At 50.0% G+C, this 23,122-nt stretch overlaps 1 protein-coding gene across 4 annotated transcripts in view; it reads right to left on the bottom strand.

Annotated features, from left to right (window-relative positions):
• The window catches only part of DLGAP2 (DLG associated protein 2), a 118,320-nt gene that overhangs the window by 70,768 nt on the left and 24,430 nt on the right, over positions 1-23,122 (bottom strand). For all 4 annotated transcript variants that reach the window (XM_081524190.1, XM_081524192.1, XM_081524191.1 and 1 more), the window contains 2 exons: positions 14,544-15,607; positions 4,440-4,651 (listed from right to left, as the gene is read on the bottom strand). In XM_081524190.1, the coding sequence (XP_081380316.1) occupies positions 4,440-4,651; positions 14,544-15,539 (1,208 nt within the window). In that variant the 5' untranslated portion in view covers positions 15,540-15,607. The remainder of the gene's footprint in view (positions 1-4,439; positions 4,652-14,543; positions 15,608-23,122) is intronic.

The following is a 23,122-nucleotide window of genomic DNA, read 5'->3' as shown; positions in this document are numbered from 1 at the left end:
TTTTATCCACCTCATTAGAACTGATTCGAATGTATCCTTTTTAATGGCTGAGTAATACTCCATCGTGTGTATGTACCACAGCTTTCTTATCCATTCGTCTGCTGATGGGCATCTAGGCTGCTTCCTTGTCCTGGCTATTATAAACAGTGCTGCAATGAACACTGGGGTACACACGTCTCTTTCCATTCTGGTTTCCTTGGTGTGTATGCCCAGCAGGGGGATTGCTGGGTCATATGGCATGAAAAGATGCTCAACGTCACTCATTATCAGGGAAATGCAAATCAAAACCACAATGAGGTACCGTTTCACGCCAGTCAGAATGGCTGCTATCCAAAAGTCTACAAGCAATAGATGCTGGAGGGTGTGGAGAAAAGGGAGCCCTATTACACTGTTGGTGGGAATGCAAACTAGTACAGCCACTATGGAGAACGCTGTGGAGATTCCTCAAAAAACTGGAAATAGAACTGTCATGTTTTTTTTTTAAAAAGTGGCAGCTATATAATAATGTCCTGTACTTTGCTTTTTAAAGTTGATGTAATTTGGATTGCTCCACAGTTAGCACACAGAAGTGTTCCTCATTTTTTATAGCTGCCTAATATTCTAGTATATCCTATTAATAACATCCTACTATTTCAGTACTTGCATATATCTACTGCTCCGTCAGTACTATCATGGTGAGCTCTGGGTTGCTGTGACTTTTGCTATTACTGATGATGTAACAATGAAGAGCATCTTACCTGTGTTGTTCTTACAGGTGAACCCACCTGTGGGACCAGATCCCTGCTCAGGGGCATGTGGGCAACTGACTGCATCCTACAGTGATGCACAGGAACTAGTGAATACCACTGCATTTCTGCACCTTTACACTTTAGAGCAGGAGTTTAGATTTTTAGTTTTCAGTGGAATGCTAAAGCTCTCCCAGATTTTCAGTCACTGATGAGGGATGTGAACATCTTTTCTGGCCTTTGCCCGTTTATATGACCACAGTGCTCATCTTTTCCTGACTGATTTGCAAGGAGTCTCTTTGTATTAGGAATATGAGCACGTGTCACCTGTATCACGGGGCATTTCCCCAGGTTCACATGACTGTCTTACTTTGGTCACAGTACTTTTAGTTTGTTCATTTGTTTGTTGGCCTTTACCATGAATATATTTTTAGTCTTATGAATTCAAATATGTCAATATTTTGTAGTTTCTCACTGTGGAATAAGGTTGGGATATGCCTTCTCCGACTCAAGAGTGTAAAATATTCATATATGCAGATTCATGTACATATATATGCATGTACATATGCACACCTGTATATACACATGTACACATATACACACACCTGTATATACACATGTATACATACACAGACACCTGTATATACACATGTACACACACACACACCTGTACATACTCACACAGACATATATGCACACCTGTACATACACACACAGACATATATGCACACCTGTACATACACATATACACACACCTGTACATACACACGTAGACATATACACACATCTGTATACAGTCACACACACCAACATGATTCTTATGCTTATATCTGTAACCCACCTGAGTTTATCTTTACATATGAAGTAATTCCTAACATAAGCTCTCCTTTCTCTGCAAATTAAAAATGCTACCTTCTTGAGAGAATGACTCGGAGATGTTCAAAATTATTAGAGATTTGACTTCTCAATTCGACTAAGCAGAAAAAAACCCTAAAATTAAATTAGTTGGTCTACTTTTCATAATAATAAAAAGTGAACTCTCCAGATATTAATACACAAGCTAATTTAAAACCTAGTAAATTGGATTCAGTAGCATCTTGAAATTTACGTTTCAGTTACAATAGTTCTCAGTGGCATCTGCCTGTGGGCAGGGTTTGACCCACAGAGAGACAGAGTTTGTCCTCCATCAATCAACACAACTCTGGAGAGTTCTGGGCAGTTAGACAAGTGTGACAAGTCTTTGCTTGTTTGCTTTTGCTTCATTTTTCTTTCCAGAGTGAAAAGACTTCCTGTCTCCTTGCACAATTTAGAGAACACAGCAAGGTGAAAGTGAGACTCCCTACACGAGTAATAAGGAAGCGCGGTCAGTTACTGACAGGAGGACTGGCTGTCTCCTTGGTGTAACAGCAGGAAGACAAGGCACTGCTCAACAGAACCCCTGCTTTCAGAGGCCGAGCAGCCTTCACAGAAGGGGGGTTATATTATTATGTGGCTCAAAAGGGCTGATGACAGGCAACTCCAGACCCTTGCAGGTCTCAGTCAGGCAGATCAAAGGAGGCTTGCTGGGCAAGTCCATTACACAGGAGAGTTTATGTGAGGCAGGAGGAGCGTAAAACCCCCAGGGGTCAGCACGCCCATATGATAGTTTAGCCGTAAGAACATCGATCCATCCTCAATCCATCCAATTAGAACTAATGTAGAATTACCAGGCTATTTCTGGCCATTTTATCTGCATTCTTGAATACCATTATTAATGTCAATAGAATTAACTGTGCATACCAAGAGGAGAATAAAAACCTGAAGGTTAGCAGACACTAATTCTTATGTTTATCATTTGAATCTTAATCCGCCTGTCAGTCAGCTCCCGCTGGTGAAGTTCTGTGCTGCTGGAGGGAAACACACTCGGGGAGCTGCTAAATCCCAGACTTTCTGCTCACGGCCATATTTTAACCCCAACTTTGGAACCACCTCCTCCTTTCTCACAGAAATCATGTGGTCCCTGCCATGCTGGCTCCTGCTGTTCAGGTGAACTACTTTCCCTGAACGTGGGATTACAATAACCATTTTCATTCAAACACTTGGTCCCTTATGTGGCCAAGGCACCTCATCCCTTTGAGTCAGGGTTTTGTTCCATAACGTGGGCACAGTTTTAACCTCGCTGGGGAAAGAGCTGAGCTTTTGTGAGGTCATTTAAGATGAAAAATAAATGAAATATTGAATGCTATAAAATCGCAAAGCCAAGATCCTAACAGATAATAACAACAACTTAATTGATGTACTTCCCAGTAACATACTTTCCAGAGAAATTTCGTATCTTAACACAAGGAGCAATTTGCTATGGGAGTTTCATGGACTTTGCGAATTCGCAGAGTCGTCCTACAAGGCATGGCACTGTCTGGACAGGGCACCACCCGTTCCGTGTCACGTATCCACTGCAGCATCAGTTTCGGGGGAAAAAAATAATCTGCACACATATAAGGAGAATGTAGCACATGCCCCAGGAACAGTGTCGACCTGCCGTTTCACCCTCTTGTTTCACCTGCACACCAGAGAAGCCACAGCTCGTGGTGGGAAAAGCAGGTGCTCCTTTGCATGTGAATCCAAACTTAGCTGGAAGGACCGGAAACACACAACAGGCTGGCAGCTATGAACTGCAGTTGTGTTTTCATTGTTCAAGTGAACAGCCAAGTTCCTAGTTTCCTCTGTTTATATTTTGGAAATTAGTTAAATTTATCAACAGTGTATCTTAGCATGCACCCCTATGTTCACCGCAGCACTATTCACGATAGCCAAGACAAGGAATCATCCTGTCTGTCCATGCAGAGATGAATGGCTAAAGAAGATGTGGTACATATATGCGATGGGACATTTCTCAACCACAGAAAAGAATGGAATTATGCCATTTGAGCAACATGGATGGACCTAGAGATTATCATACTATGTGAAGTCAGGCAGAAAGAGAAAGACAAACACCATATGATATCACTTATATGTGGAATCTAAAATAACACAAATGAATTTATCTATGAAACAGAAACAGATTTACAGACACAGAACAGACTTGTGGTTGCCAGGAGGGATGGGGGTGGGGATGGACTGGGAGTTTGGGATTAGCAGATTGAAACTTTTATAGATAGGATGGATAAACAAAAGCACAGGAAACTATATCCAATATCCTGGGATAAACCATAATGGAAAAGACTTTAAACAAAGAATGTATATACGTGCATAACTAAGTCACTTTGCTATACAGCACAGATTGGCACAACACTGTAAATCAACTGTATTTCAATTTAAAAAACCCCATACTGTATCTTTGGACAAATATATAAAGCATATTCTATGATATTTGTAAAACTAATCCAGTTCCTGTTCTTACCTTGCAAAAACTTTGTTGCCTACATACGCATCTGTAAAATTACAGTAAACAGAATAGTCCCCACTGTGACTGTCTCACACACACACACAGACGTGCTTCTGATAAAAGCTGGAATGACCCAAGAAGACACAGATGGGTCACTGGCTATGACATAGAAATCACCCTAGTATATTTCCTTAACTACTATGCAGTAAGTATAACCAAACGTCTAACAGGTTGTTTTAAAAAGGACTTTGAATTGATGGCCATTGAGTCTAATATTTTCAATTCTGGGCTGACGGCTGGCTTGTGTGAGGAAAGCCCAGGATGGGGCGGGGGAGGTGCGGGGGGCTTACGTTTGGAGGTCTCCCAGCGGCCTCTGTCCGATGGATGCGAGCAGGGGCTCTGGCCGGAGGGCCAGCTTGGGGGACGTCTTGGGGCTGGAGTCCGAGTCCCCGCTGTCCTCATCGCCCATGGCTTTGATGTAGCTCCCGCTCCTCATCCTCCTGCAGGGGATCTCGTCGTCTCTGCCCCCCGCGGGGCGCCCTCCCCACTCGTCCTGGGGCACCTGGGGAGAGCACACAGGGCGTCAGGGCCCCAGCTGCCTCCTGGGGACGCAGCCCCCGAAGACACGGCTCGTCACGGTCACTCAGCGCCGGACCTCACACGCTTCTTCGCGGTCTGTCACTCAAATCCCAAAAGCACGTTCACATATAATCATTGCTTTTTCTCCTGTTATGAAAGTGATAAACGTTATGGAAAAAGTGAGAAAATGTTAGAAAAGTAGAATGAGGAAAAAACGTAGTCTCAGCACCTGGAAAAACCACTGCTAACAATTGGATTTATTTCCTTGTGGTAAGAGAGCAGTTGAACCTTGAGAAAACTGGACAGAAGAGGTCTCCAGTGTGGAGAGGAAGAAAGAAGAAGAAGAAGAAGAAGAAGGAAACCAGAGGAGGAGGCCCTCAGGCCTGTGAGAACCGACACGGGCGTGATCCCGGGGTTGGGTCGTGGCCCCCACACCGGGGCCCTGCGCGCCGGGGCCCTGCGCGCCGGGGCACGCCTGGACCTGAGTCCTGGCACTCAGGCCGTGTGCTGTCTGCGGCGTGCGTGCAGGCTGTGCTGTGGGGAGGAAAGAGCAGGCCTGCACTCGGGGCTGACCCGCCCCGTGGGAAACCCAAGGTGCTCACACAGCACACACATCACAGGATGTCTCCACCACAGGCGCTCAGGGCAGAGCGGTCCCTTCACGCTCCAGCAGCCGTGATGCTGACAAAACCCAAAACCACACCAGGCAGTGGCCGAGTGCAGAGGTTTCTATGACCCCACATGCACCAGCACCATCGCATGGAGTTCTGCAGTCCGAGGACCCAGGGTGCATGGTCTTCACGCTGGAGTCCGAGGACCCAGGGTGCATGCTCTTCACGCTGGAGTCCGAGGACTCAGGGCGCATGCTCTTCACGCTGGCCTCCAAGGACCCAGGGCCCATGCTCTTCACGCTAGAGGAGGGGATCTCCCACTATGCTCTTCATAGAGACAGGGGACGATGCAATTCCATGTTGACGAAGTCTTCAGAGGTGGGGCTTGTCCTTTGGTTAATGTTTAGAGACTTAAGTACACTCTCGTTGCGCTATGCTTAGTCGTTCAGTCCTGTCTGACTCCTTGCGACCTCATGGACCCCATGGAGCCTGCCAGGCTCCTAGGTCCATGGGGATTCTCCAGGCAAGAATATTGGAGTGGGTTCGTTGTAAAAGGAGTCTTGCCATCTTTCCACGTTTTTTAAAAATGTTTTTTTAATTGAAGTTCAGTTTATCCACAACGTTGTGTTAATTTCTGCTCTATAACAAGTGGCTCAGTTTTACATATATATATTGTTTTTCATATTCTTTTCCATTGTGGTTTATCACAGGATATTGAATACAGTTCCCCGTGCTATCCAGTAGGACCTGCTGTTTACCCACCCTGTATACACTAGTTTACATCTGCTAACGCCAACTCCCAGTCCTTCCCACCCTCCTGCCCCCTCGGCACGTCTGTTCTCTGTGTCTGTGAGCTTGTTCCGTAGATGCGTTCATTTGTCATCTCTCCAGTTTTGATGGGGCCACTGGGCCGTTCGTCACTGTCCCAGCCAGAGACACGCAGGCCTGGCCGCGAGGGCAGAGTTATCAGCTGAAAGCGCTTTGTCTCCATCTTTCATCTTGCACACTGCAGCCCAGGACAGGAAGGATGCCCCTTCTGTGGCCCTCGCCAACACGCAGGGAGCGGGCGCCCCTCAGTGAGGGTGAGAGCGTGGGCACCGAGCCCTGCAGGCCCCATGGTGATGCTCCGTGGATCCTCCCTGCAGCCTGTGTGTGAAACCAGCCTCCCCACCCGGGCCAGGCTGGGTCCATGAGAGATATGGAGACAGGACAGCCTCACGGGGAAGAGGAGGGGGCTTCACAGGACGGGGACTCTGGGTCCTCACAGGCCTGACCCCATGGTGGTGTGGCCCAGGGACTCCCAGCCACAGAGCAGGGCTTGGAGGCAGCATGTCCAAGCTCCCTACAGTCAGGTGCTGAGTGCCCATCCCCGAGTGGCTTTCAAGGGGATGGTGACCCTGGGGAGCAGTCCAGACCTGGGCAGGCGGGTGGGCATGAGACCCCAGGTGGCAGTGCAGAGCTGCCAGAGACACTGCGGAAGGAAGAGGCGCCAGCAACACAGCCACTGGGGAGACAGACACAGGTTTGGGGGGGCACTCAGGAGAAGAGATCAGGAAGAGGGAAGTCTGCGCTCCTCCGGGCATCCAGGCTCCCACCTCTCTCCTCGCAGAGGCCAGTGTCAGCAGTCCCAACAAACTGGAGGACGGACAAGGTTGTGGGACAGAGGCTGCCCCTCCGCCTCATGCCCAGCAGTAAAGCGGGCCCACGCTTCATGCCACTTGTCAGAAGACTCGATCTGTGGGTGCCTCTGAGCCAGCAATGTCCCTAGACAACGGGATTCGTGCCGGGCACTGTGAATTGATCATTAGGGTCCAAGGAGGGAACTGATAATATCTGATGGGCTGGCTGAAAATATCATGCCATGGATAATATGCAGAAGAACTAGTATTTAGCCAAGGAGAGATGTCCATGAAGGGGAGCAATTTTTAAAGTTTGGACACCACGTTTTCATACTTTAAAGGTAGATGTGAGTGCATGTGCACGCATGTTCAGTGGTGTCCGATGTTTTGAGACCACATGGACTGTACCCACCAGGCTCCTCTGTCCATGGGATTTCCCAGACAAGAATACTGGAGTGGGTTGCCATTTCTTCCTCCAGGGATCTTCCTGACCCAGGAATTGAACCGTGTCTCCTTTGTCTCCTGCATTGGCAGGTGGGTTCTTTACTGCTAAGCCACCAGGGAAGCCCTGAAAGACACAGATGCTCTATTATGCATAGAAACACAGCCAGAAGGATGTGCAGTTATCACTGGGAGACAGTAACGGTGGGCTTTTCCACGATTTTTCTTTATATTTATATTTTCTAAATTTTTTACATGGACCATATATATATTAATAACTATTGTAATAAAAAGTAAACTTATTTTTTTAAGAAAATTTAGGCCCAAATGACAATACATTTCAGTAGAGGAGACAGGCATAAAACAAAGTGAATTGTGGTTTAATTAGGGCAAAGAAGGAGGTGCAGAGGGCAAACAGGGAAGGAGCCAGAGGAAGCTGTCGACAGAGAGGAGGTGATCGGGGAAGGCTTCCTGGAGGTGAGGCTGGGGGCTCTAACTCATTGGGACTCAAGCAGGAGGCAGAAGAGATTTTCACAGAGGCTCCGGCTCCCCCACCAGCACCCCAGAGAGACGAGGAGCTCCACTCTGGGGCAGGTGCTCCAAGGAGGCTGGCGGGAGGCAGATGGGGAGGAGCCACGTGCCAGGGAAGATGCATTCCCGCTGGCAGCTTATGGAATTTTTGTGAATCAAAAACATGCTTCTGTAAAAAATAAAAAACAACAAAGATTTTTTTCCAGCAGCTTGTGAATTAACTAACAAATGAGATCAGCTTGTATATTTTTGTTTCTGATTGAAGCTGCCAATTTCGCAGTCTTTGACAGAAGAGATTTCAATACAGAAGGAGAGTAAACCAGAGTCAAGAGCGGGTGCGACACTGATTCCGAAGCATATGTCTGCAGACTGTCAAAAGAACGGGGGAGTGACACAGAAACGCCACTGTGCCTCAGTAAAGTACACTTTCTTTGGCACATTACAGGATCACAAACCTGCAGCAGCAGGCATGAGGGTGGCCAGGGTGGACCTCAAAACATCAAGTGCTTTCATGAACGAACAAATAAACTTCTTTTCATGGTATCCACGGCCTCTGTGAATCCATGCATAATCTTTGCTGAATTTAGTGACAATTATTATTCTAATTTCCTACTTGCTTAGAGCACTGAGTGACATTTACAATTTCTGAATAGGCATCTTTCTAAGGTCAAGGTGAGTGTAGATTTCAGTATCTCCCGCTTATTGCTTGAAGGAGACTTTAGGTTGCAGATTAAAATGTCCTTTCTTCCTTTCAAGCAGCATGGCAAAGGGACAAGGGCTGGGGTTTTTGTAATAATATTCTCTTCCAGGTGCTGAAACCAAGGAAGAAAATGCCATCAAACACTAGGTGTCCATGTGGGGAAATATCTTCTCCATTCAATCCACAATTTTCTTGTTTTGTTTTAAACGCTTGCCAGGCACACTTGCCCTGGGAATATAACAGAGCAGGCCAGCTGGGCTTCCCAGTTCTAGGCTGTCACCGTGCAAGACCACAGGTCTGAGTGGGGCGCCCTCGAGGGCAGCCTGGACATGTGTCTGGGGCGGCCGTGATGCCGCACACTGGGGGGACATGGCCAGCACCCCGGGGGCCAAGAAGCAGGACACAACCCCACCCTGGGAAGGGCCCGCTGCTGTCCTGTGCGTCCCCATCCCCTGGAGGGCTGGCTCCCGTCCTGTGCGATCCCAGCATTTGCCTTCCTGTCTATGACGACCCGAGCCTTGACTACAACTCTTTTCTGTATGTAAACCAAAGTGCTTTTGGTTTCCTTTGCGCGGTGTCACTGATGGAGGGAACTGTGGTGTGCTGCTCTACCTGGAGGGACAGAGCAGCCTGTGGGCAGGTCTCTGAGACTCCCTCCTTGGGTCCAGATTAGTGGCGAGTCTTCAGTCAGAAACGAACTCCTGAATACTGATACTCCACTTCCCTCTGGACAAGTCTGTCAGGGCCCAGACGATTTTATATTAAGACTCATATTCTTATTACAAGTGACTTTCCTTTTATTTCTCTGTTTTGTTAGCATTTGGAAGCTTTATACAAGGGCATGAGCCTGTACACTTGAGCCCTGAATGACGTGGGAGTTGGGGTGCCACCCGTCCACGCACCCCAAAGTCCGAGCATAGCTTGCAGTCAGCTTTCCATGTGCGCTTTAGAAAAACCATCCGTCTCTACCAAACGGGCCTTTTCTTGTTTCTGCCTCACGCACTTCAAAGGCCTCAGGTCTCGGGTGCTTCCACGTGGTCAGAAGTAAAGGCTGACGTCTGACCAAGAGCTGAGGGCGTGGCTCAGCTCTGAGACTGACTCCTCCACACCCCGTCTGAAGTGACCCCCACCTCTGCCCATTCTGTCCCCCTATTCCAGCACACAGGGACAGGGCCGACGGGAGTGAGGAGTGTCCAGCATGTGGACTGGCCCCAGGAGGCTGCAACTGTTCACTGCATCACCGTCAGTTTGGTCTCGGGCCTGTGACAGGCAGGCATTTTGAGAAATGTTGCTGAAATAAATTCTTCATTGACGGATGTTGAGGTTTGAGCATTTGCCAGCCGTGAGCTTGGTAAATCTCTCTGCCTCATTGATTGCATATACATCAGACGCTGTGGTTAGATTTGAGAGAGTGTAAGAAAGGCCCCTGGGAAACCGTCAGTCACTACAGAAATGTGTAATATTGTGTGGGTGAACATTCTACTTCATTCTCGTTCACCAGTTAAGAATGACAGGGCCTGTGTGTGACTGAATGTTCATGGTGGAAAGTCAGAGAGGAGCTGACTCGTGGGCTGGCACACCCGCTGCCCTTGGCACAGAACCCACTGCATGAACAATACTGGGAAAGGCGGGGTCATAGGCTGTATTTCTGTTTGCACTTGAGCTGGGGGCCAGGGGACCTCATCAGCTTCACTAGTGACCTGGGGGCAGGCTGCTCACGACCCATAGCGTTTGGAGCCCTTTCCCGTGAAGGACGTCAGGGCAGGCTGGGTGCCTGGGGCTGGGGCACACAGACCTTGGTAGGGGCTGGGTGCTGGGGGCAAGGCTGAAATGCCCTTCCAGCCTGGGGAAGCCTCCATGCTCAAGGTGACCCTCAGGCTCCATGTCCTTCTGCTCATCTTTGACAGCTCTTGGAGTGTTGGGGTGGGAGCTTTTCCTCCAGCAGACCCCAGACAAGACACTGCAGCACGTTCAACACAGACATGGGGGGAGAGCCCGGTCACTAGAGGGACCCCATGGGTCTGGACCGCCAGTCGGGCAGAAACAACAGAGAAAGGAAGGAGGGATGGAAAGTGAAGGAGGCAGCGGGGAGAGGCTGGGGCCCAGGACAGGAGAAGGGGACCAGAGCTGGTGCTGCGCCTGGGCTGTGTGACACTGGAGGGGGCTGCACTGGAGGGGCCAAGGCCCATGTTCCTGGTGTGTTCCCAGTGTGCTCCAGGTGTGTTCCCAGTGGGCTCCCGGTGTGTTCTCAGTGTGCTCCAGGTGTGTCTCTAGTGTGCTCCAGGTGTGCTCCCAATGGGCTCCTGGTGTGCTCCAGGTGTGCTCCCAGTGGGCTCCCGGTGTGCTCCAGGTGTGTTCCAGGTGTGATCCCTGTGTGCTCCCGGTGTGTTCCAGGTGTGCTCCCGGTGTGTTCCCAGTGTGCTCCTGGTGTGCTCCAGGTGTGTTCCCAGTGTTCCCAGTGTGCTCCCGGTGTGTTCCCAGTGCGCTCCTGGTGTGCTCCAGTTGTGTTCCCAGTGTTCCCAGTGTGCTCCAAGTGTGTTCCCAGTGTGCTCCAGCTGTGTTCCTGGTGTGCTCCAGGTGTGTTCCCAGTGTGCTCCAGGTGTGTTCCTGGTGTGTTCCCAATGTTCTCCTGGTGTGTTCCCAGTGTGCTCCCAGTGTGTCCCAGTGTGCCCCAGGCATGACAGAGGCAGCTGCCCCCATCTGTCCTCCTACCAGGTCAGGCAGCCATCATCCACTTGTGTCCCTGGAGCTCAGGGCAGGGCTTGACAAGGAGGCCATCCACTCTTGAGCTGACCAGCTGCACATCACCCACCCGGTCAGTGTGACATTCATTAAAACTCTGACCTTAGATGCTGTGCCTGCCCATGGAGGAAACACCAAAACAAGCTCTTTCAAAGAATAAAACAGATCAGAATTTTCTTTCAATTCCGTTGTCTGCTTTGACCTACTTAAAAACATAAAAAGAACTTTCTCTAATGTTAACTATGTATTCTATACAAACCAAAGGTGCAAATAAAATACAACACTTTTGCTCAGCTCCAAATCTCTCTAGCTTCTGGTGGAGAAAATAAAAAGAGCCTATGAGTGTTTATTTCTCCCCTCTGTTCTTTTAAATCTTATTCCTACGGTAGCAGCTACAGACAAACTCTCCCATTCCTCTGCCTCTGGTCTGGCTGGAGAGGGTCCCCGGGAAGTGCACGGAGCTTGGGGGAGGGCAGGGGTCCCAGTCCCTGGGACACTGGCAGCCTGGGGAGGGCGGAGGTCCCAGCCCCCAGGACCCCAGCAGCCTGGGAGAGCAGGGGCCTGGGGAGCTCCAGGTCTTACATATCCCGTGTTTATCACAGTCCTTTACAGACGAACAGGCAAAAACTTCCTATTTATGTATTAGCAAGGATTTCCCTGGTGGCTCAGCAGTAAAGAACCTGCCTGCAACGCAGGAGACCTGGGTTCGATCCCTGGGTTGAGAAGATCCCATGGAGGAGGACATGGCAACCCATTCCAGTATCCTTGCCTGGAGAATTCCAAGGAGAGAGGAGCCTGGCAGGCTACAGTCCATGGGGTCGCAGAGAGTTGGACACAACTGAACATTCAAGGGGGCATTTAGCAAGTAACAATAAGTAAAATTTAAGTCTCTTAAATATTAATATTTTAATTAATATTAATTAAATATTATGATTTTAATATAAAATAATAATAAGCATGCCAAAGCCTTTGACTGTGTGGATCACAATAAATGGTGGAAAATTCTGAAAGAGATGGAAATACCAGACCATCTGACTTGTCTCTTGAGAAATCTGTATGCAGGTCAGGAAGCAACAGTTAGAACTGGACATGGAACAACAGACTGGTTCCAAATAGGAAAAGGAGTACGTCAAGGCTGTATGTTGTCACCCTGCTTATTTAACTTATATGCAGAGTACATCATGAGAAACGCTGGGCTGGAAGAAACACAAGCTGGAATCAAGATTGCCGGGAGAAATATCAATAACCTCAGATATGCGGATGACACCACCCTTATGGCAGAAAGTGAAGAAGAACTAAAGAGCCTCTTGATGAAGGTGAAGGAGGAGAGTGAAAAAGTTGGCTTAAAGCTCAACGTTCAGAAAACTAAGATCATGGCATCTGGTCCCATCACTTCATGGGAAATAGATGGGGAAACAGTGGAAACAGTGTCAGACTTTATTTTTTTGGGCTCCAAAATCACTGCTGATGGTGATTGCAGCCATGAAATTAAAAGACGCTTACTCCTTGGAAGGAAGGTTATGGCCAACCTAGATAGCATATTTAAAAGCAGAGACATTACTTTGCCAACAAAAGTCCGTCTAGTCAAGGCTATGGTTTTTCCAGTGGTCATGTATGGATGTGAGAGTTGGACGGTGAAGAAAGCTGAGTGCCGCAGAATTGATACTTTTGAACTGTGGTGTTGGAGAAGACTCTTGAGAGTCCCTTGGACTGCAAGGAGATCCAATCAATCCATCCTAAAAGAGATCAATCCTGGGTGTTCATTGGAAGGTCTGATGTTGAAGCTGAAACTCCAATACTTTGGCCACCTCATGCGAAGGGTTGACTCATTGGAAAAGACCCTAATGCTGGGTAGGATTGGGGGCGGGAGGAGAAGGGGACGACAGAGGATGAGATGGTTGGATGGCATAACCGACTTGATGGTCATGGGTTTGGGTAGACTCTGGGAGTTGGTGATGGACAGAGAGGCCTGGCGTGCTGCAATTCATGGGGTCGCAAAGAGTCGGACACGACTGAGCGACTGAACTAACTGAACTAATAATAAGCAATATTATTTAAATATGGCTATTTAAATCCATCTGTCTCTTTGAATAAACCTGCCTATGAAAGCAATCTGATGAGCAGATTTTCCTTTTAAACCAGATCCACTGGGTCGTGGACCATGCTCCAGGTGGCGGTTGGAATTGCTAACGCAATTCGCATCCATCTGATGCCTGAGAAGAATTGCGGTTGCTTATCTGCCTGGTGTACTGACTGCCTAACGACTCAGCCAGCAATCAGACACTGGTGTTGAGATGGTTACTCAGGATTCCAAGAGGGTCTCTCCAATCCCGTGCACGCCCGCATCACCCATCGAAAGGCGGATTCGAATGCAAATTACATGGGCCCTGAAGGAAACTTCAGGTTTCAGGGCTTTGCTAAGAGCGCTGTTAGCTGAGAGAAGTAACTGCAGAGGCCTCTTGAAAGAAGAGGGGGCCTCTTGGCGCTGGGCTCCCCTCTCACTTGGAGATGTGTGGTTAAGAGCCAAGAGGACAAGAAGGGCCCCAAACAGAGAAATCCGCACTTCATCACCTCCATGCCCCCCTTGTGCCTGTTGTGTGTTTCACCCACAGCCCAGAGAACAGATTCGGTTCCTATAGCCAGGCTCCCTAATGTATCCAAGGTTTAAAGCTGCCAGTGTGGGGAAGGCCTGTGAGCTCATGCAAACTCATTCCTGGGCTCCACTGGCCACTTTCAGATGGGGAAACATTGCTGTGGGTGCACACATCATGGCCGTCACTGGATCCTGCAGCCTCAGAGGCCCCGAGTACTGGACTGCTACACTCCAGGTCCTCCCAGGATGCTCCCACCAGCAGCCTGCAGAGCCGGACGCCCCCCCCACTCACCTGCAGAGCCCGGATTCCCCCCCTCACCTACAGATCCCAGACATCCCCCCTCTCCTGCAGAGCCCGGACGCCCCCCCCTCACCTGCAGAGCCCGGACACCCTCCTCTCCTGCAGAGCCAGGACGCCCCCCCTCATCTGCAGAGCCAGGACGCCCCCCTCACCTGCAGAGCCTGGCCGCCCCCCCTCACCTACAGATCCCAGACACCCCCCCTCACCTGCAGAGCCCGGACAGCCTCCACTCCTGCAGAGCCAGGACACCCCCCCTCACCTGCAGAGCCAGGACGCCCCCCTCACCTGCAGAGCCCGGCCGCCCCCCTCTCCTGCAGAATCGGGACCCAGCCCTCACCTGCAGGTAGTGGCAGGGCCGCAGGGGCGGCTTCAGCTCCGGGGGCCCCGGCGGCTTGTCCAGGTGCAGGGAGCTCTTGCGGTAGGCCTCCTTGGCCTGGCTCACGGTGAGCGTGGACCAGGAGCTGCGCTTCATGTACTTGGTGTCGGGCGTCAGGGCCAGGCCCTCGCAGGCAGAGCACTTGACGTCATTGTTGCTCTTGGAGGTCCTCAGCGAGAGGTCCCCGAAGAGGCCGGGCAGTGCATCGGGGTAGCAGCGGGCGGCGGGCTCGGCGTGGGGCCGGCCGAGCGCGCTGGAGGCGCGGCAGGTGCTGTCACTGTCCAGGTTGTCGTCCGAGCCCCACCAGCTGCCTGGGCCCCCGCGCGGCCGGCCCTCCACCTTGCGCTCGCGGCTCTTGCTCCGCCGGCCGTGCTTGGCGTGGTGGCCGTGCGCGTGCTCGTCTGCCCTGCCGTCGGCCCTGGTGCCGTTGACGTGGCCCTTGGATGAGCCCTCCAGGGAGTGGGACTTGGTGAAGAGCTTCTGCACTGAGTGCACCAGGTGCCGGATGCGGCCGGGGCTCTCGTTGCGCTGCTCGGCGGCCACGGAGGCGCGCTGGTACTGCAGCGTGTGGAAGCCGTCCCGGTGCAGCGGCAGCTGCTTCTCAAACTGGTCCAGCAGGTTGGCCGGGATGCGGTTGATCTTGGCGCCCGCGTGGGCCATGGCGCAGTCGTCCCTGGTGTCGTAGTGGGAGCTGTAGTGCATGCGGGGGAAGGTGCTGCTGGACACGTGGTCGCCCAGCACCACGGGCAGCATCATGCAGTCGGAGTGGATGGAGGTCCGCGGGGAGCAGCGGTGGTGCTCCAGCGGGCAGCTGTCGGTGGGGCTGAGCAGGTAGGGCGGCCGCGCCTCGGGGCCATGGTGCAGGTGGCCGAGCTCGCAGTCCTCGGGCGGCGTCAAGCCACACGTGTGGCCGGAGCACAGCGGTGGCGGGTTCCGACTCCCGGATAAGCCTTTCATAGTCCTGGGTGCGGGGGAGTACCTCTCTTCATTGAAGTGCGGAGTCGGGGACCATGAATACTGCTGGTCTGTTGAGAGAACACATAAGCCGGGTCAGATGTGGAGGGACTCGGAGGGAAACCCTGTGTGGACATCCCCGTCCACACATGGGCTGTTTTTATCCCGGGGCCACTCCTGATCTGGACACTCAAGTGAACCGGTCATTTTTTTACACCACATGGACAGCTCCAAAGTCCAGGAGTGTGAAGAAGATTAACCATTGTTCCCCAGCATGGTTCTGCAACTACAAATACTGAATGTCTAAAATGCTCATCAGGTCTTGACAGATTTGGTGGTGTTAAGCAAACAGTTTGGGGGAAAAGAGTTACATTGACTAGATTTGAGTGTTGAAGTTCAGTTCAAGAAGTTGGAGGAATACCACTTGCTACTTAACCAGTGATAGTGCTGGTGGGCTGATGTGCCATACAGAGGGTTGGCCATGAGCTGTGTAAAGCCACATACTGAGCGTGCAGGCAAGAAGCAGAGGTGACTTTCTCAAGGCCACCGTCCAAGTCAATATGAGGATGAAGCCGTGATGCCCTGATTTCCTGTTTCACACTGTTGATTTTGAGCTATATGATTCTACTCAGAGCAAAAAAGGTTTGATTTTGTGAGTGGTGCTACTGTACAGAGACCCTCAAGCCACCAGAGCTGACCTCTGCAGAATGCTGGGTTTGCCAGGGGTAAGGCCGCTCAGCCCAGTGGTTGGAACGGGGCCTCTGGACATGACTAGTTAGGTTCTGCCACCACTGGTGTGGGACTCCAGGTGGGCTTCCATGTCCTCAACACGTGGCGGTCCAGGAGGAGGGCATGCAATGGTTATTCTAGCTATATTACCATGATTGTGGTTGTTACCATTTTCAACCCTCTTGGGTCAGCATTTATGAAATTCAGGGTTTACTGGGCTCCAGGCTCTGCCCCTTGCTCTACCTCTACTTCCTGCTGTCCTAGTGTTTCTGCTTCTGTTGCTTCCAGCTGGCCATCAAATAGGTGCCGGAGATGCAGACTGTAACACAGCACACTGTGTGCATATGTAATATGTGTACATAATGCATATATCCACACATAATATGTATACACTGCACACAGTATGCATATAATGTAATATATAGAGTATATACAGACTTTATAGTATATGTGTGCTGTGCTATGCTTAGTCGCTCAATCATGTCCAACTCCTTGCAATCCCATTGACTGTAGCCCGCCAGGCTCCTCTGTCCATGAGGATTCTCCAGGCAAGAATACTGGAGTGGGTTGCCATGCCCTCCTCCAGGGGACCTTCCCGACCCAGGGATCAAACCTAGGTCTCCCATATTGCAAACAGATTCTTTATCACTTGAGCCACCAGGGAAGCCCATTATAGTATATAACATATAGTATATGGCATATAGTATATATATATGGCTTCCTCAATGGCTCAGCAGGTAAAGAAATCTGCCTGCAATGCAGGAGACACAGGTGACGCGGGTTTGATATGGGTCGGGAAGATCCCCTGGAGGGCATGGCGACCCACTCCAGTATTCTTGCCTGAAAAATCCAGTGGACAGAGGAGCCTGGAGAGCTACAGTCCAATGGGTCACAATAGTACATAGTATGCATATACAATATATAATGTAATAATACAGAAAATACAGATCCTAATATGTACAGGCATGCTATAGTCCATGGGGTCATGGAGAGCTGGACACAACTGAGTAACTGAACAACAATAACAAATATGTACAAGAAACCAATTCTATTACAGTATATAACATATACAAGTAGCATGTATAGGTAATACATACATTCATTTATAATATACATATATTATATGGGAGAAGGCAATAGCACCCCACTCCAGTACTCTTGCCAGAAAATCCCATGGATGGAGGAGCCTGGTAGGCTACAGTCCATGGGGTCGCTGAGAGTCAGACATGACTGAGCGACTTCACTTTCACTTTTCCCTTTCATGCACTGGAGAAGGAAATGGCAACCCACTCCAGTATTCTTGCCTGGAGAATCCCAGGGATGGCGGAGCCTGGTGGGCTGCCGTCTATGGGGTCACACAGAGTCGGACACAACTGAAGCGACTTAGACAAGAAAATAAGGCTCTATTACAGTATACAATACATATATATAATATAAATATGCAAACACAGGAAATAGATTCTATGATCGTGTATAATATGCACACATAACATGTATATGAAATACATATACATAATATGCATATGTAGTATACAGTATGCATATATATGGGGCTTCCCTGGTGGCTCATTGGTAAAGAATTCGCCTGCAGTGCAGGAGATATGGGTTTGATCTCTGGGTTGGGAAGATCCCCTGAAGCAGGGTACGCAACTCACTCCAGTATTCTTGCCTGGAGAATCCCATGGACAGAGGAACCTGGCCGGCTACAGACCATGGGGTTGCAAAGAACCAGACATGACTGAGCAACCAACATGCATGTAATACACATAGGGAATAGATTCTATTACCATATATAATATGGACACATAAAATGTATATATAATGCATATATTCATATGTAATATGCACATATAGTATCTAGTAAGGATACATACACACAGGGAATAGATCCTGTTAGAGTGTATAATGTGCACACGTGACAAGCATCTGTGATGCATACAAGCCTACATGATATGCACATGCAGGGAACACGGGGTGGCGGGCCCCGTGAGGCCACTGGCTGGCCCCAGCCCGCGCAGGCCCAGCAGAGGCTCTGAGCCCCGAGGAGACCAGGTGAGCCCGGCGCCCCGCACTCCTGGCTCGTCTCTCAGCCTACGGGAGCATCCGGCGCCATGTCACACTGGATCCTCTCCACACCCCGCTCCCCAGGCTGCGACGCTTCCTCCAGGACTTCCTCTCTGAGACCCGGCGTCAGCACCACCCGCCTCCGCTCAGATGAGCCCGGGACCCCCGTGTGCTGTCCTTGGGCTGAGGGTCCAGATGGGGACAAGAAGGGCACCCTGTCAGCACCAAGGGCCTCACGCTCTCAGGAAGGAAGCTGACTGAGCCCGACCCCGCCTCGGGGTCCAGCACCCCTCCCAGGGCCAGGGCTCTGTCCCCCTCCACCAAGAGCGTCCCACTTTCTTCACTCACAGACCTGCCCCTGCGCCACCTGCAGCCCTGAGGCGAGGACCCGTGCTCACAGAGCCACCCACCCTGGCCCCAAAGGCGGCCCCCAGGGCCACCATGGGAAACGGGGAAGAAAGCAGACAGACACGAGGCATCTCCCCGATGACCACTGACCCAGTTCTCTCGATGACCTCACAGAAGAAACCTCACCACCAGCCAGGCACCAGACCAACGATGCCTGTGGAAACGGAGCAGGACCCTGTGGGGTCCCAGGCACACAGGCCCCTGCACATCCCCCATTCTCAGCTTGGAGAAAAAGGCTTTAGTCTCCAGGCCTTCCTGGAGGCCCAAAGAGCAGAGTCAGCGGTTACTAGTTGGGGAAGTGAGGGAATTGCAGAAACAAAGGAAAAGGTCCAGAAGAAACGAGTCAACACTAGCACAGTGAAACACAGGGTCCTGGTTGCTCCTCAGGAACGGACATGCCATCTGACACATATCTTGGGGCTGTTCTGCGGAAAACAAGACCCCTGCCTGGGTGGAGGGTGGTGACTACGTGCTAAGACCCCAGACCAGCCGGAGGTCGAGGTCTGAGGCTCCTGGAGTGTAACCCCGGGCCCTCATGCCCAGGCCAGCCAGGAACAAGGATCTTAGATGCCGTGGTCTCGGCTGGAGCCTTCCCGTCCGAAACTGGTCTGCTCCTGAGTCCAGGAACAGGGATCTGAGACGTTGTGTTCTCGGCTGGAGCCTCCCCATCAGTAACCTGTCTGCTCCTGATTCCCGCCTCTCCACGTGCTCGGCCTCACTGTGTGTCTGCACCACCACGCGGGCCGACACCAGTGTGGGCTCCAAGGTCCCGTCCCAGGCTCCACGGCTGCCACCTGTAAGACCGGTCTAGATGAGGGGACGAGGGATAAGAAGGGGACTCAGCTTCTCCAATCTCAGGAACTTGGGGCGAGACATCTACTGGGGAGCGCCTGCTGGCGGGAGAGAAAGGAAAGCTTCCTGGTCACACCAGGGTGGGAGCGAGGCCTGGCACGGTCTCCTGGGGGCAGCACAGGGTCTGCAATTCCAGGCCTGTGGTCCCTTCACCCCCCAGCACAGCCCCACTCCATCCAGCGTGAGCCGCACTGTGGCCTCAGGCTGGGGGGGCAGCCATCCCATAAGAGCTATGCAGCGCCTGCCCGTCTCAACAGCCAAACTGTAACCAGAGAACTTGAAATATTAGGAAGGGATATTTCAGGTTCCATTACATTTTAACACAGTTAAAAGCAAGTTTTCAAAGGAAATTCAGGGTTCGGCTGGTAAACAGCATGACCGTGTTCTGTAATCTAGATTGTATAGCAGCCTAAGTTGTCATCCTATTATCTCCTGCTTTATTTTTCCATTAACGTGTAATTTAATACAATTCTAATGTTGCTCCATGCTAAAGAGCCAGCCCATTACTGCTCCACACACATATCATGTTTCTGCTTAATGTTTAGTCTGCAAGCTACGCTATGGCTGTGGCTCCATAAATGAACAGCATCAAACAGAAAAGTTTAACTGAAATGAATTAAATTTGATTTTGCCACATGTTGATAACACTGTCATTTCCCCTGAGTTCAGGGACTGAATTTCCTGGCATATGTGTAAAACTTATACCTTACCTCTCAAAAATAAAGCAATAACTACACACAGGGTAATAAACCACCGTAAATAATGTCCGAATGGAAACATGTGATGAGTACTTATAGCGTAGGATTTTTTTAAATAAGTCTACATAACATCTAATAAATACTGTGGGGCTGGTAATTTCTCTTTGTGAAAGTGAGGTAACAAAATGTGGAAGCATCTTGGCTTCCTCATTTCCAGTATTCATTGAACACTTTTTTGTTATTAAGCAAAAGAAAATAGCAATTATCATCATTATGCATTAACTATCTCCCCAAATTCACAGGAGGATCTAAATGCACATTTTATGATTGGATTTCACAAGACAGTTGGCATACCTGGTGAAAAACACATTCTGAGTCGTGGACTTAACCTTTTAAATATGGCTAATGTGATGGAGTGTTACCGTGCTGGGGCCAAGTCACAGACTTTACCCTCCTGGAAGCCGCCCCCCAACCTGGGAGCCGTCTCCACTGCAGGTGGAGACCGAGGTTCACAGGGCAGGTGGGCAGGGCCCCAAGGTGGCTCCACACATGCAGACACACATGTGCACATGTACACGCTCACATCAGAGCTGCGTCGGACAGAACCCTGCATCCAGCTCTGGGCTGCTGCTGATGGGGAGGGTAGACGGGGTCCTCTGTGCCCCCTCTTTTTGGTTAAACCAGGCTCGCAGGTTCAACATCTAGCACAGCTGGAGATGCACTGCGGCGAAGGGCCCAGGTGTTTTGGGGAAGTTTGGAGCCCTGCCCCTGCACCATCCCTGGGTGCAGAGACCTGAGCCTGGAGGTCCTTCCCCGAGGACCCTCTGCCAGGAGCTCACCCACACCCGAGCTGCCTGCACTTCCCTCTGATTTCACCCCCACTCAGGGGAGAGACAGACCGTCCGGTGTGTCTTCGCTGCTCCCTCACTGAGGAGAACCCTGTTGGAGGAGAAATCTCGCTGAACCAAATGGAAAGAACAGTCTAAGCAAGACAAAATGGAAGTGCAAAAACTTCCTCCAGTGAACCGTGTTGGTCCTTGCTAAATAAAGAAGGACAGCTCTCCCCAGATGAGTGAAACTTGCCAACACTCCCTCAGAAATCTCAGTTGGATCTGGGGCGAGGCGGTGCGCCCCCTGGTTGCTCCCTGGAATCGCCTAGCTCCCTGGTGCCTGGCACTCCCCCACTCCCTCCTTCCCACGGCCCCCCAGACAGCACCAGCTCAGCCCACCTGCCAGTGGGGCTCCTTGGGAGCTTCACTCGCCAGGACCTTGCAGCACAGAGCCGGGCAGGGGGCACAGCGAGAGAGCCGGTGGACCTATTCTGAATTTGCTGTGTGAGGTGTGCGAGATGGGGCCACTGTGTCAAAAAGGAGCCGGTTTGAAGCCCCTTTAAAAATGTTTCCTCAAAAATTTAAACAGGGAAGTTCAAGATTTTTATGCTGACAACTACAAAACATTGTTGAAAGAAATTAGTGATGTTCTAAATAAATGGAAGGGCTTCTCTGAATCCTCAAAAAAGAATGTATAGCTGAATCGCTTGGCTGTACAGCAGAAATTAACACATTACAAGTCAACTGTACTTCAATAAAAAATAAAGATATCTCATATTCATAAATTGGAAGAATTAACACAGTTAACACGGGGAAATTCTCCCAATTGATGTACAAATCCAACTCAATCACCACCCAAACCCCAACTGGATTCTTTGTGAAAATTCAAAATCTGATCTTCAAATTCATATGGATAGAAAAAGAAAACTAAATCTAAAGCTAGCAGGACGAGAGAAAGAATGAAGCTCAGAGTGGGGATAAATGAATACGAAAGGATACAGAGATATATGGCAGAAATCAACACAATATTGTAAAGCAATTATCCTCCAATTAAAAATAAATAAATTAAAAAGAAACAGTACAGAGAACCAATGATCCTGAAGTTGGATCTCCAAAAAACTCAGTAAAATTGGCAAGCCTTCAGCTAGACAGAAGAGAAGCACTCAAAATCAGAAACAAAAGTGGTGGATGACCTAACCTTACATAAATAAAAAGGACTGAAAGTGAAAGTCGTGTCCGGCTCTTTGCAACCCCATGGACTATAGCCCACCACACTCTGCTGTCCATGAAATTTCCCAGGACAGAATACTGGAGTGGGTAGCTGTTCCCTCCTCCAGGGGATCATCCCAACCCAGGGATCGAATTGGGGTCTCCCGCATTGCAGGTGGATTCTTTACCAGCTGAACTACCAGGGAAGCCCATAAGTGTACTACGAACAACTAAATGCCAACAAATGAGATAACCCAGATGAAATGGGCAAACTCAGAAACACACAAATTACTTTGAGAAGAAACAGAAAATCTTGACAGAACTACAAGACAGAATTATGCAGCAGAACTTGCTACACTAAATTCTCAACAGAATTTACTACAAGTAAGGAGATGGAATCAGGAACCAAAAGCCTCCCAACAACGAGACGTTCAGGACCAGATGGCTTCAGGGGTGAATTCTACTTAACATTCAGAGAAGAATTAGCACCAACCCTTCTCAAACTCTAACAAAAAATTACTAGCGGAAGGAAGACCTCGTAACTCACGAGTCCAGCATTACCTTGATTGGCAGCCACATAAAGACATCAGAAGAAAAGCGTTATAGACCAATATCTGTTAAGAACATAGAAGCAAAATCCCTCAACAACATACTAGCAAACCTAATCCAGAAGCACAGAGAAAGGATTATATACCACGGCCAAGTGGGATTCATCCTGGGCATGTGAGGATGGTTCAGCGTAACAAAAATTGACTGCCGCGTTACAGCACATTAGTGCTGTGATACAGGTGTTGCC

Source organism: Giraffa tippelskirchi, chromosome 8, assembly GCF_054371585.1.
Source record: "Giraffa tippelskirchi isolate mGirTip1 chromosome 8, T2T-mGirTip1v1.2.pri, whole genome shotgun sequence".
NCBI classification, from domain to species: Eukaryota; Metazoa; Chordata; class Mammalia; order Artiodactyla; family Giraffidae; genus Giraffa; species Giraffa tippelskirchi.
This window is presented reverse-complemented; position numbering and strand designations above follow the sequence as displayed.